Source organism: Peromyscus californicus, unplaced genomic scaffold (genome assembly GCF_007827085.1).
Source record: "Peromyscus californicus insignis strain IS unplaced genomic scaffold, ASM782708v3 Scaffold_16__1_contigs__length_79575227, whole genome shotgun sequence".
NCBI lineage: Eukaryota > Metazoa > Chordata > Mammalia > Rodentia > Cricetidae > Peromyscus > Peromyscus californicus.
In genome coordinates this window covers 1,699,700-1,719,355 of record NW_026294458.1, presented here as the reverse complement: position 1 = coordinate 1,719,355, position 19,656 = coordinate 1,699,700, and the positions used below count along the sequence as shown (strand labels likewise).

At 39.0% G+C, this 19,656-nt stretch overlaps 1 protein-coding gene across 2 annotated transcripts in view; it reads right to left on the bottom strand.

Moving 5' to 3' along the window:
* The window catches only part of Prkdc (protein kinase, DNA-activated, catalytic subunit), a 237,871-nt gene that overhangs the window by 75,972 nt on the left and 142,243 nt on the right, over positions 1–19,656 (bottom strand). For both annotated transcript variants that reach the window (XM_052739941.1, XM_052739943.1), the window contains 11 exons: positions 19,278–19,418; positions 17,605–17,756; positions 16,883–17,014; positions 14,969–15,080; positions 13,634–13,758; positions 13,394–13,543; positions 9,017–9,190; positions 7,964–8,062; positions 6,800–7,007; positions 3,613–3,802; positions 2,250–2,465 (listed from right to left, as the gene is read on the bottom strand). In XM_052739941.1, coding sequence (XP_052595901.1) covers positions 2,250–2,465; positions 3,613–3,802; positions 6,800–7,007; positions 7,964–8,062; positions 9,017–9,190; positions 13,394–13,543; positions 13,634–13,758; positions 14,969–15,080; positions 16,883–17,014; positions 17,605–17,756; positions 19,278–19,418 — 1,699 coding nt within the window. The remainder of the gene's footprint in view (positions 1–2,249; positions 2,466–3,612; positions 3,803–6,799; positions 7,008–7,963; positions 8,063–9,016; positions 9,191–13,393; positions 13,544–13,633; positions 13,759–14,968; positions 15,081–16,882; positions 17,015–17,604; positions 17,757–19,277; positions 19,419–19,656) is intronic.

The following is a 19,656-nucleotide window of genomic DNA, read 5'->3' as shown; positions in this document are numbered from 1 at the left end:
ACAGATACACACATACACAAAAATAAAAATAATAAAAATAAATCTTAAGAAAATAAAACCACTGCTCAGAGTTATTGAAAATTAAATTCAGCTAACAGGGTGATAGGGGATTGATTGCCTCTGGGATTTGGCTTTATAGATAGGAAAATTGGCATTTTTTTTTCTATTTAGCTTTTAAGAAGTGTCTGACTCTAGTTTTTGTGAATATACAACTGATCAATAACTAAAGAAACACAAATAAAAATTTAAACAATGTTAGAGGGTGTAGCTCAGAGCGGTTGCCTAGCATGTGTGAGGTTCCAGGTTTTATTCAACAGCTCCACAAAAAATAAAATAAATAAAAGTAAAAGTCATGGCTGGGGATACAGCAGAGATACACCATGTACTCAAGGTGTTAGGTGCTAGCCTAACACTGAAAGTCTTAAAAGAGATTACTTGTAAAGTAACATTTAAACTAAGGACAACTTCTATCTTTTAAACTGTATTTCTTTTCAATGATAATAAAGTGTTAATTCATCATACTTTAAGACTTATTCTCATAGTATGTGAAATATTTTAAAACCATAAAGATATAAGAACAGATTCAAATATATTTAAAATATTAGCATTTATTTTACCTTATATCTACAAGTTAAGTTTTTCTAAATCCATATATAAAACTCACAAAGAAAATGTTTCCAATTAAGTTTTACCTCGTTCCTTATTTTTGTGCAGTCCCCAAATTCCACCTATACCACACACATTTATTTTCAGTCTAGAAATGTAGTTAGGGAAATACTATAGATCAGTGAGTCATGGATAGCTGCTATTATCCTCAGGAACTGTCCTTAAGTCTTAGCTTAAGTTCTATTCAATAAAGAAGCCAACTGGCCAAGAACCGTAAATTAATTAGAATGCAGTGTCCCAGTGTAGACCTGTCTTTAGCAGTTTGACAGAGACCACAGCAGGGAAAGTGGCATGCACCTAAGGGTCTTAGAGCATGTGACAGTGCTGGAAGTACAACTAAGAAAGGGTTCCATTTTAAGTGACAGTCCAATCTTACAGTAAGACCAATGGCTGTGCATTCTAAGAAGGGAAGAATGCTGAGAAATAGTAAAGTAAGGAAGAAGGAAAGCAGAGAAAGCTTCCTGGTACACCCTAAAACTCCAGGTTAATAGGAAAAGAGGTGGCTGCATCTCCTTCTAAAAGTGAAATTTAGAGAACTGTATATGAGCCATAGATTTGAGGCTTACATAATGGGAGTTGGGAGTAAAGTCTGGTGTTTTCGTTTTACACTTCCAATTCCTTTTAGCTATGCTTGTTTCTAACTTTAGTTCTATGACTCTGAATGCATGTTCATTTCCCCAGGGCATTTACTGTCTTGGGACCTTTTCCCTGGGCTTCCTTCATTCCCAAAGTCTTGTAATGAGTTATCTTCTCCCCAGCACTTTCAGTGTTGCGTCTGGAGGCCTACCAGACGTTCTGCTGGTTAGGTATCCCACTGACTCTGAAAGGAGACCACCCCACCTACTCACCTTCAAGCTGCTAAGGCCTAAGTGATAGTGCTTCTGGCTTTGCCAATTCTCCTTACACCATGTGGTACCCATGTATATACATCTCTTTGAGAGGACCAGAGTCCTCATGACTAATTCTATTCCATTCATCAGGTAGTAGCTTCCTAAAGTGTACCCTGTTTCTTTCCTTTATAGGATCCTTCACAACTCCCTATGTTTTCCAGGACATCTATCCAACTGGACCAAACAGGAGCCTCAGCATGGATTCTGCCCTCCATAAACCTTGCTGAACTAATTTTGAGTCTCTTCCATTCAACAAAAACATTACTTACCTTTCTATCTTCATCCTTTTTGTCATTTCTCTTTTTGCATTCTAGGCTTCCAGGCTCTTCTCAAACACCCTTCCTCTATCCAGTCTTTCCAAATGCTTGCTCCATACTGTGTCTGGGTTTAAACTCTCACTCCTGAGACTGTGCTGGGTTTACCAATTCTACCCCACTTACTGCCTTACTTACCCCGAATGTTCCAGAAAGTCACTGAACTAATGAACCTGTCACACACATAATATTTCTTGAAGGACATTTTAAATGTTTTTTTCAGCATGGTAAGTGTCCAAACAATGATTAATGAGTTGAATTTTAATGATTTGCATTACAGCTTTCAAGGAAACGTGGGCAGTCAGAAATATGCTCTCTCCATGTAAGCTTCTGTATGAGAGGATAATACATTTTAAACATGTTTTGGCATTTTACTTACCACTTTTTGCTTGGTTATCCGCCTCATCACCAGGAAGGCCCAGCTTTTTTATCCCAAAGTCAGGTCCTACTGACTTACAGGCTATTCTCTGCGACTTTTCACTCCTTTTGTGGGCAATCAGTAAGGAGGAAGATGAGTGTTCTGAAGGGAAAAGTGTGTGATCTGCCAATGGGTCAATGCTGCTCCCAGTCAGCCAATCAAACGAGCTCCTTTCAACTATAACACACAGGACGAGAACAGTGAGGATGCTGCTACCATGCAGCCCAGCCTACTCACCTGCAGTGCTAGACCTCTGCAATTACTTGTGATACTGAACTGAGGTCAAGGGTATTGGGTATGATCCAAGGCAGACTAGGCACCTGAGCCTCAGGACCCTTCTGTAGCTGTAATCATCACAGTAATAGCATTTTACGTTTACAGTGCTTGTCAAAGAATTTCCACTGTGATTTTCAAATTAGTTCTAGTTTCAGAAACAACAGAATATGAAAGTAATTATATAAAGGAAATGCTGAAGTGTTTATACAAAACAATTAAGGGGGTTGGAGAGGCGGTTCAGTGGTTAAGAGTACTTGCTGACCCTGCAGAGGACATGGGTTCAGTTCTTAGCACACACATGGTAGTTTACAACTGACTGTAACTCTAATTTCAGGAGATCTAGTCCTCCTCTAGGCTCTGCTGGCACCAGGCATGTCCATGCACTACATGCATATATGCTGGCAAAGCACTCAAACACATAAAAGAAAAATAAATAAAAATCTTTTAAAAAAGGATTAAGATATTTTACTCTGTAATTTATACTTTGTATATCAAAGCAAAGAATTAATCTACCTGGAAAAGAACAGTTCAATGAACTACTGACATCAGCAAATGAATCTAGTTTAATGCTACTCTACTCTTAAGATGCCTTAGATAGGACACATTAGTTTTATGTCAAACCAAACCAAAACAAGCATGTCTAGCTATAATCAGATTATCATTCTTTTTTAAAATAATCTTTTTATCCACCTTGAAAAATGTAGAAAGACCTGTAGTAACATTTACCATTTCAACCATTTTTAAACATATGATCCAGTAGCGTTGAGTCCACTCATAGCACCACCATCCAGAACCCTTTCTTCTTACAGCAGTGAGGCTCCGTAACTGTTTCAGTCTATCTCCATCACCTTCACTCATGCCCTAACAACTGTTCCTTTCTCTCTGCGGAGCTGACTACTCTGAAAACCTCTCTCTTTTTTTCTTTGACTGACATATCTTCCTTATGGCCTTTGTGACTTTATGTTATCACTTTATTTTTCTCACAAAAAGTTTCTGTCCTTGCAACAGTAGTTGTTGTCAAAGGCCAGAGTGTCTGGTCATTTGTTACCTATGGTTTGTGTTGGGGTGAAGTCATACTGCTGTTGGGTCGCCCGCACTTGCCCAGACTTCTGCCTTCGGTCTGAGAGGGACCCTTCCTGGGTTTGGGTATGGAGAGTACTTGGAGAGGCCTGGGTCTCAATAAACATTGGAGTGAGAACAGTACTTCGAAAACGCCAGTCAGGATCTATGGTATATTCCTATAGAAAGAAGAGTTTAAGGAAAATGATACTTCTTTTGTAGTGACACTGAAATATTTCCATGCTTACCTAGCACCAGTGAGGCTCTAAGATCAATCCCCAGCACCACAAAAATCAACAATAAAACCCAACAGTACCATTAGCAGTTCTGTACTGTCTCTTTGAGAAGCAACTGAGGAAGAATTCTTCTTTATTTCTTTTTTTTCTTTCTTTTTGGTTTTTCGAAACAGGGTTTCTCTGTGTAGCCCTGGCTATCCTAGAACTCACTCTATAGACCAGGCTGACCTTGAACTCACAGAGATACACTTGTCTCTGCCTCCTCAGTGCTGTGATTAAAAGTGTGCAGTACCACCACCAGGTCCCTTCTTTCTTTTTTGGGATGGATAGACTAGTTTGGTTTTGAACTTTCTATATAACCAAGAATAACCTTCAATTTCTCACCCCCCACCACCTCCAACTCTCAAGTATATTCACCATCATGCCTAGTTTATGTGCTGCTATGAACTGAATCCAAGGCTTTCTACATGCCATGCAAACACTCTACCAACAGAGCTATATCTACAGTGCCTAGAATAATCTTTTCTTCCTTTTTTTTTGTTTTTAAAGACAGGGTTTCTCTGTGTAGTCCTGGCTATCCTGGAACTAACTCTGTAGACCAGGCTGGCCTGAACTCACAGGGATCCCACCTGCTTCTGCCTCTCAAGTGCTGGGATTAAAGGTGTGTACCAGTATGCCTGGCCAGAAGAAACTTTATTAAACATACACTTACCTAAAAAGTAGAAAAAATAATCACAATAGAGAGAAGCCATTCTCTTATCCCTACATTCTACAGTAGAGGGCTGATGCCATACTTGGCAATGCCAATGGTACCACAACACAACTATTACTAGTCATGTCACTCAGCTCACCCAAGTGATAAAGAACTGTATACATTTTACCTTCAGGCTATGTGCATAAGCTATAAATGAAGAAATGAAACAAATAAACTTTGTTATTTATGCTTGGGTTCTCTTCTTAAGGTATCTTATTATGACCCATCATCAAAGAACCTTCATCTTTCTTTTTTTAGGCATCTTTTTGCAGCAGAAAGAGACTGTTACAGAAATCCACAAATGGTCAAAAGTAAAGTGCTGTGGGATGGTCTGTATGTCAAATGTCTTGCTGATTGGTCAATAAATAAATCACTGATTGGCCCGTGGCCAGGCAGGAAGTATAGGCAGGAAGTATAGGCGGGACAAGGAGGAGAATAGAGCTGGGAAGTGGAAGGCTGAGTCAGAGAGACACTGCCAGCCGCCACCATGACAAGCCGCATGTGAAGATGCCGGTAAGCCACGAGCCATGTGGCAAGGTATAGATTAATAGAAATGGATTAATTTAAGCTGTAAGAACAGTTAGCAAGAAGCCTGCCACGGCCATACAGTTTGTAACCAATATAAGTCTCTGTGTTTACTTAGTCGGGTCTGAGTGGCTGGGGGACTGGCGGGTGAGAGAGATTTGTCCTGACTGTGGGCCAGGCAGGAAAACTCTAGCTACAGTAAAGACAACTAACCATGGGATGCCCAATCCCAACTGATACAACTATAAGGCAACCTGTGTACCTAAAGCTCAGAAAACATGGAAGAAGGGCCAGAAAGACTGTAAGAGCCTGAAGACCAAGATACATGCTTTAAGATTGTGTCTTCTCGGGGGCTGGAGAGACAGCTTAGGGGTTGAGAGCACTGGTTGCTCTTCCAGAGGACCCAGGTTCAATTCCTGGCATCCACATGGCAGCTCACAACTGTCTGTAACTCCATTTCCAGGGGACCCAACACCCTTACACAGACATACACGCAGGCAAAACACCAAAGCACATAAAAATAAACAGATCTTAAAAAAAAAAAAGGGCCGGGCGGTGGTGGCGCACGCCTTTAATCCCAGCACTCGGGAGGCAGAGCCAGGCGGATCTCTGTGAGTTCGAGGCCAGCCTGGTCTCCAAAGCGAGTTCCAGGAAAGGCGCAAAGCTACACAGAGAAACCCTGTCTCGAAAAACCAAAAAAAAAAAAAAAAAAAAAAAAAAGGATTGTATCTTCTCAATATGATAGGGAAGCTGCACCCATGAAATCTCAACAATATGGTTGCCTAAAGGTAGAGGAACCCTGAACAATGTCAATTACAGGTGATATGCCAATGTGGATGGGGCAATCTCTTAAGACTCTACTTCTAGGTGAAGAGCTACAGACAATTAATCACTGCTAAAGAATTGAGAATAAGTCTTCTCCAAGGATGAGCACCTTAATTGGTTATCCAATACCAAGTGGTCAGTCCTAAAAACATATACATACAAAGAACATTAAATGGACTCAGTAGGTTATATTTATATATTTGTAAATGTGTATGTGTGTATGTATAACAATAAAAGCTAAAGAACAAGAGGCCATGAATTTGAGAGGCAGCGGGGGTTGGGAAGCCTGAATGGGACCTGTGAGGGGGGAAGAGAGGGGTAGGGTTAAATGATGTAAATACTATGAAATTCTAAAAATAAACAAACAAACAAATAAATACACACCATGGGACACGCAAATATTTCAAAATCCAAAAATAACATGAAATCAAAACCACTTGTCGTCCCAATAATTTCAGATGGGGTGTTTAATTTGTACTAGGGAACACGCCCGGCTGTGCCCATTAAGAAGCACTTGTGCCACTGTTGTGACTGCCAGAAGAAGTTGCAAACTTGATCTGTGGTCACAGCTAAGCAGGGTCATGCTTGGTTAGTATTTGGATCAGGCAATGCTTGGACTCTCTCTCTCCTAGGCATGTGGGAGGAAGAACAGGAAGGTGCGAGGTCCAAGTAGAGTCTGAGAGGACAGAATGTAAGACATTGGGGGAAAGGAAGCACGTGTTAGTGTGTGCACATTTCAAGAAATTAAGAATGTTAGTTTAACAGTATTAGAAGACATTCATTAACAACAGGGAAAACACGTAACAGTCACCATGATTAAGGAACAAGCACTTCACCTGAAATTCACATTCTGACAGAGGATGCTCAAAGATGGGGTTTAGATAATCTGGGCTCATCCTGGTCATTTCAAGCAAAAAATTTGTTGCTAAACTTAAAAAGTGGACTTCTATTTTAGGAGAATATAAAGAATTTAATGCCAACAATCGGTCCAATGTATTAAATGGTAATCTGGTTTCATGGCTCCAGAAATTCCGAATAATTAATCTGAAAAGTGAAGAGGAAAACATGCTTAGTTATCAGCATATGAAAGAAGTATTGTCCACAGTGTCATGTGGGGACTTCACAGCTTTTCATTCACATAACTCTCAGATGAAAGGGAAACTATATCACAGTATGAGTATGAACAATCAGACATTCTGAAGGACAAATATCCCCAAACTATAGCATATTTAACAAACTGTATGACTGTCCATCCTCTGGAGAGTTTACAACAATGAGTATATAGTACTAACAATTTTGAAAGGCAAAATCATTTTAACAAATATGTAATATTAGTAGTCGTGGCTCACACTCACTGGTAGAGCACTTGCCTAGCACACAAGTCTCTGGTGTAGAAGTCCAGGATCAAAAGCAAATTTCATATAATCCTTTACTATTTTACTAAAACAAACAAACAAATAAATACACACCATGGGACACGCAAATAACTAAAACAACTCTCTACAAAAACTACTGTTACAATGTATTTAAAACTTAAATTAAAATCAAGTTAGGATTGGGAATATAGGTCAGTTCTTACACTGCTAGCCTAATAAATGTAAGGCTCTCATTTCAATCCTCAGCATTGCCCAAAGAGAAAAACAAAACAAAACACGCTGGACTTTTCAAGAGACAACTTATAAAATTTAAATATAAATTGTTAAAAGTTCAATACATTTAAAATGGAAGAAAGTGAAAAATAAGTAGTATGTCAAATCATATTAAAAACTTTCTCCTTTGCTATGTGTTTGGCATTTGATAAGACACTCACATAACTGAGTTAGGACATTTGGAGAACAATCATTATTGCTTGTATCTTTATAATGTGACTTAAAACACATTTGCTAAGGTTTAGGAAATGCAGGAAGCAGAGAGAATGATGTTATCACAGTAAACACTTTAAGCTATCTAGAAAACAATAACCCAATCCTTGTCTAATTTATTCCAGAAGAAGCACATACTGGAGTCCAAGGTTCTCATCAATCAGTCCTTGAATCAGCACATCTTTTGCCAGTTTAAATATTTCCTGGGAGTCTTGATCCATTTGATTTTTTGGATCTCTGTTTGAGAAAATAACAAAATATTAGTATCCTGCTCTACTCCAATCACATAGTCTAGATTAATGCAAAGGCGGGTTTCCATGAACCTGATGACCAAGGCATTTCAGTAGAGATGCTAAAGCTGTGACATCAGCACAGATCTTCCTTCTATGCTCTGAGTCCTGTCACCTCTGCAGGTACCTGAGGGATGACACTGCCTGGGAGAAGTCTCTGTCTTAGAAGGTTTACTAGGTGGTGGTGGTGCATGCCTTTAATGCCAGCACTCCGGAGGCAGAACACTCATATACTTAAAAAAAAAAAAGACTTACTCTGTATACAATGCCTGTAGACTAGAAGATGGCATTGGATACCCTAGAGCTAGAGTTACAGGCCGTTGTGGGAGCTACCTGTCTTGAGTAATGGGAACCAAATTCTGGAAAAGCAGCAAGCATTCTTACCTTTCCAGCCCTGACTTATGTAGTTCTAACTCACCTGACAATTTCACTTTTTATTTCCTACATATTCATGAATAACAAAAAAGGCTAATTCAATATACTGAAATGTTTGTTTCAGTTATTAGTCATATTGCTAGTAATGTTTTCTTATATTCCAAATCATGAAAAGTACCCACACAAGCCCTTCAAAAAAGGTTAATACAGGTCTGGGGAGATGGTTCAGTCAGTGGGTAAATCAACTGTTGTGCAAGCATATGGAACTGAGTTCAAATGCCCAGCACCTATGCAAAGCTGGGGGAAGTAATGCACATCTGTAATCCAAGAGTCTCTTTAGCCTGGTGTACACAGTAACGTGTACACAACAAAGAGACCGTGTCTGAAACAAGTGGAAAGGGAGGCCCAAAGCCTGAGACTGTCCTCTGATCTCTGTGTGTGCACAGGCACATGTTTGTAATGCACATGCATGCACACCATATATAGATTTTTTAAAAAAGTGATATAAAACGTAATGAAGGCTAACCTGTAATTGTCATGAATCCACATGAGAATATTATACATTTGTTCTCTACATGTTGGAGAAGGATGGGAAACAAATTCCACAACAGGATTCAGAAGTTCTCGAAGTTCTACTGGTTTTAATTCTGCCATCATCTTATAAACTATATCCAAACACACCTTTTGTCTTTCATCATCTCTATAATAAAGGAGATTTTTGGTAACACATAAATTTAATGATGTTTATTATCATACTTACAAAGTACAATAAACAACATTCTTCTTGTCCTAAAGTTTCAAAACTTGTTATAATTCAGAGCAGTACATTTAAAGCCTACTATGAAAGAATAATAAAAATGTGGCACATGTATATATATATACACACACAATACAATTTTATTCAGTTATAAAGAAAAATGAAATCATGAAAGTTTCAGGAAAATGCTAAGTATTATACTGAGGTAATTCAAACCCAGAGAGACAACTGCTGCATGTTCTTTAGTAAATGGATCCCTGTAGCAGGAATCTTAAAAGTTTTTATTAATAAAATCAAACCTGAGCCAGTTATTGGCGTGAACTGGAAGGTCAGAGAACCAGAACAAGCCACAGCTAACCTCACCTGGCCAACTTCTCAGCTGGTCTTGTTTCCTCAGACTGGATGCTTCTGTGTCCTCATCCCAATGGCTCTCAGTTGAACTGCTGCTCGAAAGCCTGAAGCTTAACCAGCTAAAAGCTTAACCAGCCAAATGCTTCTAGTTTCTGGTCCTCACGCCTTATATACCTTTCTGCTTTCTACCACCACTCCCTGGGATTAAAGGCGTGATGAGTCACCATGCCTGTCTGTATCCTTGAACACATGGATTTCTGCCTCTGGAATGCTAGGATTAAAGGCGTGTGCTACCACTGCCTATCCTTTATGTTTAATATTGTGGCTGCTCTGTCTCTGACCCCAGATAAGTTTATTAGCATGCACAATATTTGGGGGAATACAATACCACAGATCCCAGCTTCAAAACTGTAGATTTATGTGTTTAATTTGTAGTATCTATAGAGGTCAGGAAGCTAGAAAGGGCCCATAAGACAGGAAAGGGAAAGAGGCCTTAAAGAGGGAGTGGATAGAAAAAAAACATGTGTGATAGGAAAAATAGGTGGAGCATAGGGTAAGAATAAGGGAAAGAAGGAAGTAGGGAAACTACAAAGGCTGAAAAGGTTTAAGGGAGGATTAGGAAGAGAGGATGGGGCAGAAGAGAGAGTTTGAGGAAGATTACCCATAACAAAGGAGATACAGAAAGCCTTATCAGAACTCATTTCTTCATAAGTTAATAAAAAAGTAGATTTATTACTTTTTTAAAGAGTTTAAACGGAGGTAGCCTGCATGGGTGGACAACACTGCTGACACAAGCTATGGGTTATTAATTAAATAAAAACCCAAGTGCCCGGCATAGGCTACATCAATACGTACTGATGGTCAAGGAAGCTCCAGAGAATCTTAGAACAATGCAGGTTGTTGCTATTATACTTAGTTATCCACTAGAACTAGATGGTAAGACTCTACTGCTGAAGTATCATATACTTTGATTGCAGGACATAGAGAAAACAAACTGGAACTGTATTAAAAACCTCTTCTCTGCTGGCTAGCTTTCATAGTTCTGGAAGGTGCTATCCAGGCCACTGAAGAAGAAAAGTCATCACTGGTTCTATCTAGTAGTAGACCTCATATGGACGGCAAGATGTGCCCACTGGTACAATAGTGGTATTGAATGCTATAGGGGTTACCAACTGCTTTCTGGTTTGTTTGAGGCATGCTTCATAAAAAGGAATCCAAGCCTGTACTATAAACCTTGTCGAAAGCTCATGGCTAGGGAGGTCAGAGGCCCTTAGGGGAAAACTTACTACTATTGTTTTGCTAAATAATATACACCTTCTAAGTATTTATGTTCGTATCCATAGGTTAGTGAGTGATGCTCTCAATCTTGGGCAAAAACTTTTTTTTTTGTAAGTGGATAATGTTAATACAAATGGTCCAAGTGCTGAGAAGTGACTACTGATTGTTCAGTTCTAAAAGGACATCCCCAAGTCTCAGGAAGCATCATTGATCAAGAGCAGAAAGAATGTTAAGAACCTAAGGATAGGGAAGAATACTGTGAAATATTGTCTTCAGGACATGTGCTGACCACTGCACACATGCAACTCACTGAAGCTATCACTACCTGCGACAAAACTGGGCCTATTAGCATCCTATCACTGGCATGTGATGGGAGCTCATGATGTTCCACCCCTAGCTGAGAAGCTATTGGTAGTTAATAGTTGTTGGGGGAAGGGGAGTCATTTTTCTTCTGTGGTGTAGCCATTAGTAAGTTACCCATGATCCAGTAAATAACGCCTATCTATGAACACACAAGTTAAACTCAATGGGCTATTGAGAGAGAGAGAGAAACAGAGAGAGACAGAGAGAAAGGAGATATGAAACTCGAGAGTAGGGAGAAGTGTTGGGAAGAAGGGTTCTAATGGCAGTGGGAAGGGGACAGCAAAGAACTGGGAATGATTCTTGTCAAAAGACATTATATGTAATATGTAGATAGATGTATAAAATCATCAAAGAATGAATAAAAAATTATTTTTAAAAAGGAATCATAAAAGACTACCGTTTACAACGGAACACCCCTCCTACCAAAATAGTCAACCAGGAAGAAACTGGTGGTGAGTTCCAGGTGCATACAACCAAGGAAGACTAAAACATAAAAATTTGAAAATATGAAGTGACAAATAATGAATGGCAAGCTTGAAGCAATCATTCAAAACAACACACACACACACACACACACACACACACACACACACACACACACACAATCCAGGGTCAAAAAAATTCATGGCTAAAGCCTACCAAATTTTTAAAGAACTGAAAAAGAATGGCACTATAGTTTATTTGATAGTAATATTAATTACTTAATTTTAATGATGATTGTGATTATCATTTGTTGTAGAATATTAGTTAAAGATGTGTTACTTTTTTATGCTGTGGAACATTTATTTTGATGATGCAAAGGTGTGTTGCATTCTTTTATGTTATACTTGTTTAACTCTGTGAAGCTGTGTTACTTTGCTTGTCTAATACAACTGGTTGGCCTAATAAAGAGCTGAATGGCCAATAGCTAAGCAGGAGAAAGGATTGGTGGGGTTGGTATGCAGAGAGAATAATTAGAAAGAGAAATCTGGGAAGAGTAGACCAAGGAGCAAGAAAAAAGAGGAGAGGAGGACATCAGGGTCCAGTCAAGGAGCAAGAAAAAAGAGGAGAGGAGGACATCAGGGTCCAGTCACCCAGCTACACAACCAGCAACAGAGTATGAAAGAAAGGTATATAAAATAGAGAAAGATAAAAGCCTAGAGGCAAAAGAGAGGATAATTTAATAGACAGGATAATTTAAGTTAAGAAAAGCTGGCTAGAAATATGCCAAGCTTAGGCCAGGCATTCATAAGAAAGAATAAGCCTCCACGTATTTATTTGGGAGCTGTGTGGTGGATCCTACAAAGAGCAAAGAGCCAAAGAGGGACAAAAAAACAACCAACTATAACCATGATCATGTAAAAAGGGAAGAGGTGAAGACATATGGGAATTTTGTATAGTATCTTTTAACTTTTTTGTAACTGTAAGATTATTTCAAAATAAAGTTCATTTAAAGGAACAGATGGTGGCAGACAAAATAAGCTAAAAATATGAAGTATTTAGTTCAAACACAATTTCAGGTGCTACCTTGTATGTCAGACAGTAATGTAAGTGTGCCCTGAGTCCTAAATGAGCAAGTGTCTTTCCTTATCTGAGGGTCTCATGTTCCTTAAAGAAGTCAACTTTGAATATGTACTCTAAGAGAGCAGAACACAAGGACATTTAATCATTGTTATCAGTACATTATACACTTACCAGTATTTTATTATTGTTAAAGTATATACATTCAGGTCACAAATGTTAAGAGAACAGAGAAATAAGGGAATCAACTGCTATGTCTTAAAATTACCTTCTACTCTATTGCAACTTCAAAAACAAGTGAACAATTTTAACATATGGTGGCTCTTGCCTTTCAAAATAGGTACAGAATTGAAACCCATGCACAAATCTAAAGACAGCCTGAGGCATTACATTACAGCAGTGGCCTTCATTTGTGGGAGAAATATGCAAGGATGGGACTGGATGTGGCTACCAGAGGCTCCAGAAACAGAGAGACTGTGATAGGCTCACATTTCACTCTTATACTTTCATCACTTTTACCTCTTAGGTTGAAATTTCAGAAATATGCTTCTCTTGAACACCCACAAGTGGTTCCTAGTTAAAGGAGATACACGGGCAAGTGGAAATGTTGTGACCTAGTTGTATTCTAGGCAGTGAGGCCTGATGTTAACTTACCTATGTCTCATGACTTGGAGAAAGTCCTTACTCTTTAACTGTAAGTACAGACCTGTAGTGGTCTCTGCACGACACAGCACAACTTCCAAGCAAAGTGTCTTCATTACTCCGTGAAATTTTGGCAGCAGAAAGAACACGGCATTCAAGAAACTGGTAAGTGAGAACGTTCATGAGAAGATGACCCCAAATACTCTCCCTAACCCCTACCCCATATGCCACAATCCTGCTGTCGTCCCCTACCTGTCAGCAAGAGGAGGGAAGCCCTTCACTACTTTGTTTAAGCACACAATAAATTTGTCTTCCATAGTATTTTGATGTTGCTTTAGTTGTCTTATCACCAGTTTACATACCGAATCTGCTATCACCTGAAAAATTAAGTTTCTTTTCAAGGACACAAAAGTGGAACATTATGTTAAGTGTGAAACCTAAATTTATTTTAATTATTTAAGTTAACTCAAGAAAGATGTTCAATATTATGACCTTCACCACAGGTTCACACTCAAGTGATGAAACTAAGAGCTAGGAATGGCCGCTGGTTTGCATTAGCCACTGGACAGCCACGGGGATCCCAGACCTTGACTGCAATAGTGAGTGAGCAAGGCCATACCTTGGGCACCGTATTTCCTTCTGACATACAAACATTGAAAGTACATCCTTTGAGAAGTTTTAGTTTAATGTTTATCAAATACAGTTCAAGATACATTTTATGTTAGATACCTTGGTCAAATACTCATATTGAATTCTAGCAACTCTAGCTCAACAGACCCTATCATGATCTTCCTGCATGTATCACACCCTCCTTTTATCATTCATTACCACTTTTAAATACTCATTTGTATACTGTTGGTTTCCTCCCCCCAATCCCAGCTCTCTCAGAGCAGAGATGTGGCCTACCTGTTTCCTGCTGTTTCTCTAGGGTCTAGAAGCAACATGTAAATATTCAAAAGCAAGAACTCAGTATGGATGATGTACTCAAGGAAGACTTGTTGGAAGTTATGAAAATACTCATTTCAGTTGTATCTACTCACAAATATGGAAGATCATTACAAATTTTTCAAAGGCATGAAGGCTAAATGGATAGTTTTTCAACACAAACTTACTGCTAATTGAGACTGTTTAAAAGTCATGTGCAGGAGAAATACTTAATCACAAATTCTGTGATTTTAAATCTCATGCAGAGCATTTTCATTATTTTATTGTTGCCACATACAGTGTATCTGTTAGGGCTGAGACTCCAGATCAGCGTGGAGTGCTGCCTAGCCTAAAATGTATCTTTTCATTAAAAATACTTAATCTGGTGACAAGATGAAATGATAAGTTTAGCAAGTAAAGAAAGAACAGTACAGATCAGGCAAACAGAAGACAGGACAGGCATACTCAGGGAAAGAGCTAGCATGGAGGTGCTGAGAGTGCCTTGGTAGAGAGAACAGGAACCACTCTACTTAGGTTTCACCTTATTTTTCAGATTTTTACACTAAATCTATACTAAATTTAATTCAGAAAATAATGCAAGACAAAGTAGGTTTTGAGCAGAAATTAGAATAATGAGAATCACAAGCACAGTGTAGCACTCACGTGTTTCCTCTTAGTAACATGTTGAAGAATAAGTCCTAGAACTTCTGCGGCAGCTGCATATACCTCTTTATACTTCACAAAGGACATGTTATTGATTAAAGCTTCAAAATATCTATAATAAACACAGAAAACAAGCATAAAACAATCCATTGGAATGTTTGACACAAAATGTAACAATTCTCCTGTTATATTAATAGGCAAATTGAGAAAATATAAATATAAAATGTGATGCAAACTGCTTGATATAGATTTATATGTGCATAAATATAGATTTATGGGTTCTGGCATCATAACCGTGAAAGTCTACTGTCCAATCCCAGGTCAGCACTGCAATAAGAGTATAGCCCTCTGCTGGACACAAGGAAAACTGCAGGAAAAAAAGGAGGGCCTATCTAAGACTAGGATTCCCTATTAAAAGCTGCCTACAGACAACATAATGTTGAAAAAGAGAAGGGTGATGCTCTGAGCAGGGAGCGACACATTAACTCTTGGCCTTTACTGACTCTTTGTGTTAACTCCTGGTGATGAAAATAAGGTTCAAAAAGCTCACACTTGAAAACAAGAGTTTTTAAGTCTATACTGAGCTACTTACTGGCTGCCTTAGCTCTGAACCCACACTATCTATAGCAACAGCAGCAAGTGCAACTGGTCTAAAGGCCAATATGAACCAATCAGAATTGAAATTGCCCTCTCTCCCCATAGAAGTGAGGGACCCAGGAGTGCAGGGCTGAACCTACAGACCATCATATAGACATCAATTTCAAAATTCTAAAGAGCAGGGTAAGAAGTCAGTCATGATGGTTCGTACCTTTAATCCCAGCACTTGGGAGGCAAAGGCAGGTGGATCACTCAGTTTTAAGCCAACCTGGTCTACAGAGAGAGTTATATATATAGCTATATAATGAGACCCTGACTTTAAAAAAAAAAAATGGCCAGTACCTTTTGTCATGTTCTAACTATCTTACTATAGCTTCTTTCCTCCACACATCATACCCACCCTATCCTGAATAAGTGATTGCCATTAGGACAGGATAAATTGAGGCTGGAGCCCAGGAAGACAGCTGCCAGTATAGGGGCATCTCCCTTCATAGTCAAAACAACTCAAATCCTCTCACAGAGCCCATGGTACTTACAAGAGTCAGTGTTTAAAATGCCAGTTTCAGAAAGAAGAAGAGGGCAAGGGAGATAGATCACTGGGTAAGAGAATTTGTTTATAAACACAGGGACCTGAGCACTCACACAAGCCGGGCATGACCACAAGCATATCCCAGGAGCTGGCTGGCCATCCAACACAGATGGAATGGCAAGCTTCTGGTTAAGTGAGAGACCCAGTCTCAAGGGAATAAAGCAGAAAGTAACAAAAAAAAAGCCAACCGATGTCTTCCTGTCTACCTCTAACCTCTGTAGGTACATCTATGGCAGATGCACTTACACATACAGGCATTTTTTACACACACACACACACACACACACACACACACACACACACACACAAGAAAAAGAAGAAAAGGAAATACTTAACTTCTGTTTAAAGACATAAACAGAAAATTACATTTCTATTACACTTATTTATTTAGTGTTTATGCCATCGCATGTGTGTGGAGGTCAGGGAATAACTTGGGAGACTTGGTTCTCTCCTCTCAACATGTGCATCCCAGGGATCAAACTCAAATCATTAGGCTTGGCTGCAAGCACCTTTACCCTTCAGCCATCTTGCCAGCCCCAATTAGTTTTTTTAAAGCCTACATTCCTCCTTCACTCCAGATACATTTCTCATTCCAAATGGCCTATAAATACAACCTTATAATTTTAGGTACAAGTATTTGTGTCTGGTCCTTAAATATATCAATACTATATCTGGAAATCAAATCTAGACACTTTATGAAAGAATCAAGTAGAAAGTATGGTACTTACTTGGTACTTGCTATATCACACTTTGGGTCATAGGGAGGCAAGTCATTAGCTATTACGATGCCTAATAATTGAATTCCTACAGAATTGTCTTTAGAATTAGGGTCCTCATGGGAAAAATTTTCAAATATTAATCTGTAACAGCACAAGGGAGAAAACACAGTTATATAATGAGTGAGAAACAGGAATATAAAGCATTTTCTAAAGCAAATTTTCAGTTAATAGTACAAAGAACACATGGCCCCTCCCTACTTCCAAGACCTCGGCTTTTTGACACCCACTTGTTAATTCTTACCCATTTTAATTATTTGTCCCAATCCTGTCAGTTAATAGTAACTTTAAAATTTTATCTCTCTTCAAGCAAAGCTAAAAGTCATCCAACAAAGCCTCTGAGGTACTCCTGGGATGTACACTCCAATTGCCCAGTGAGGAGTCAAAGTTACAGGAGGGCTGAAGAGCAGGGTGGGGAGCCACTGGAGGTACTGAGCACTCAAAAATGCTTCCGGTGTCAAACTCTGGAGTTGTGGTTTTATCGGCAGCAAAATTTACCTTGTAAATGGACTATATTTTAAATTGTTACTAAAATTATTTTTGGTTTTGGTAATCCTTTATAAAATCATATTCCTGTTAATTCATATAATTATACTTCAATGCAGTTACCATTTAAAACTGGCTACACTTTGACCTTTTTCTAAATGATACTGAAAGAACTAGCAAATATGTACCTGTAAGGGATGGAAAGGCACTCCTTCCAGCACTCGACAAGGGTTTTAATAATTTCAAGGTTGTGTCTAAACACAGCTCTTTTGGGATGGAAGACATGTTTCATTAGAAAATGAAGCAATCGATTTGCTAACACTTCATCTTTAGGGACCCCCTGAAAACATATTGAAATTTTGTAAGACAAATAACATTCCATTCAGGAAGAATATTTCACCCAACTCCCATTTTGTTGTTGTTTTCAAACAGGCTTTCATGTAGCACAGGTTAGCTTCAAATGTACTATATAGCTAAGGCTGCCCTTGAACTACTGAACCTCCTACCAGTACCTCTAAAGTAGTGAAACTGTAAGCATGCACCATCATGCTTTTGGACGTAATCCAAATACCCAATTCTAAAAGAAATTTAGCATTTTATTGAGGAATCCAGTTTCTGGCTAAACCCTATGTGGTTTTTCAGTGCTGACTACAGACAATACTCTTCCTTGACAGGTGGCTGGAGGAGTTGTGGCTGCTCAAATGTGCGCACAGTCAATGCACTGTGGCCTCGGAGGGAGGAGCCCTGGTTGGCCATGTTCTTCATATTATCTGTCCAGAGATCCACTCCCAGTCTCTGTCTGAGACCCCAACAACGGTCCTGTCCAGGTCCTGCTGAGTCTTGATATATGGTGGGCAGGGAATCAGTAAGACTTGTTTCCCCCAGTATCCACTGCACTTTGGCTCTTAGACCTTTTTATAGCCCACTTTCTCGACCTCTGAGTCAACGAAGCTGCAAGAGCCCTTTGTTCTGGGTTTCTCACCACTGTGCCTCGTGATACCGGCCTACTCTTCTATCCCAGTGCTTCTGCTCACTTCACCACAGGAAGTTACCGACAGCAGCACCACCACTTCCCTTTTCACTTTGTTGCTATGTCAGTGATTGGCAATTCTATTCTCTCAAGTGTAGCTGAGCTCCTGATGGTCTTTCTGATGGCTCTCAAATTAATCAAATATACCAATTCTTTCATGCTATTGGTCAGACTATTAACTGTTTTATCACATCAATACCAAGAAATTTAGATTTGGTTTATTGTGAAATAAACAAAACAGGAACACCCAGATACAAAGACATGAAAAAGGTATACAAGTGTATATTAAGGATGGTGCATGTGATAAATTTATGTACACCTTTGTACATTACCCATGTTCATGTTTCCAAATGAATAAGCAAAGCTCCATCACACCCACCTACAAAGGTTGGAACCATCTGCTCTAAGTGTAGTGCAATGGCAGTTCCTTGGTAGTCACTCTCAATAATTTCATGGATAACAGTTAAAACTGCGAGAGTGAATAAACTATAATATAAGTGCCCCCAAATCCACGGACCTGAAGCAAATAAGGTGTTCTCAATTATGGAGACAATCTTAACGATTTTGTCACTGAGGTTCCAATCTCCTAGTAAATTAAAGGAATAAACAAAACAAACACCTCACAGTTTAGTAAGAAAGGCAAGGCCAAAGGTAATACCAAAATAGATAAAAGAAGATCAAAGCAATGGAGTGTAGGTGCATTACAGCAAAGCAACTATAGCTAAGACAGCAACATCACATCAAGAGGACATTAACTCATGCAACATTCCCTCTGCAGAGCATCGGAAGAGGAAGGATATATTACTATGTAAGAGAATCAGTGTTCCTTACTGTAGGTGTAGCCAAGCCTGTCCAAGAGAGAACAGTAGCTACTATTTCCACCACCATGTAGTGAATTCCTTCTCCGCTGTTCTGGGAAACAGCCAGCTGCAGCAAAGGGCTGAGCCAGTGCTTTGCATAAGGGCGAAAGACCTACAGAGAAAATTTAAATGCCAAGTACAGATAATTGTTTTCAAGACTAAAGTATTAACATAAAAATATATTCTCCACCAGCTGACATTTTATGACATGACATGAATCTAAAACAGTTACTTGCATTTACCAAACTAAATAAGATCCAATTTACATTGAATTATCTCAAAGACTCCTAAATACTCAATGGAAATAGATTTATAATTGATCTCACCACTTAAAACTCAACAACTCTGTC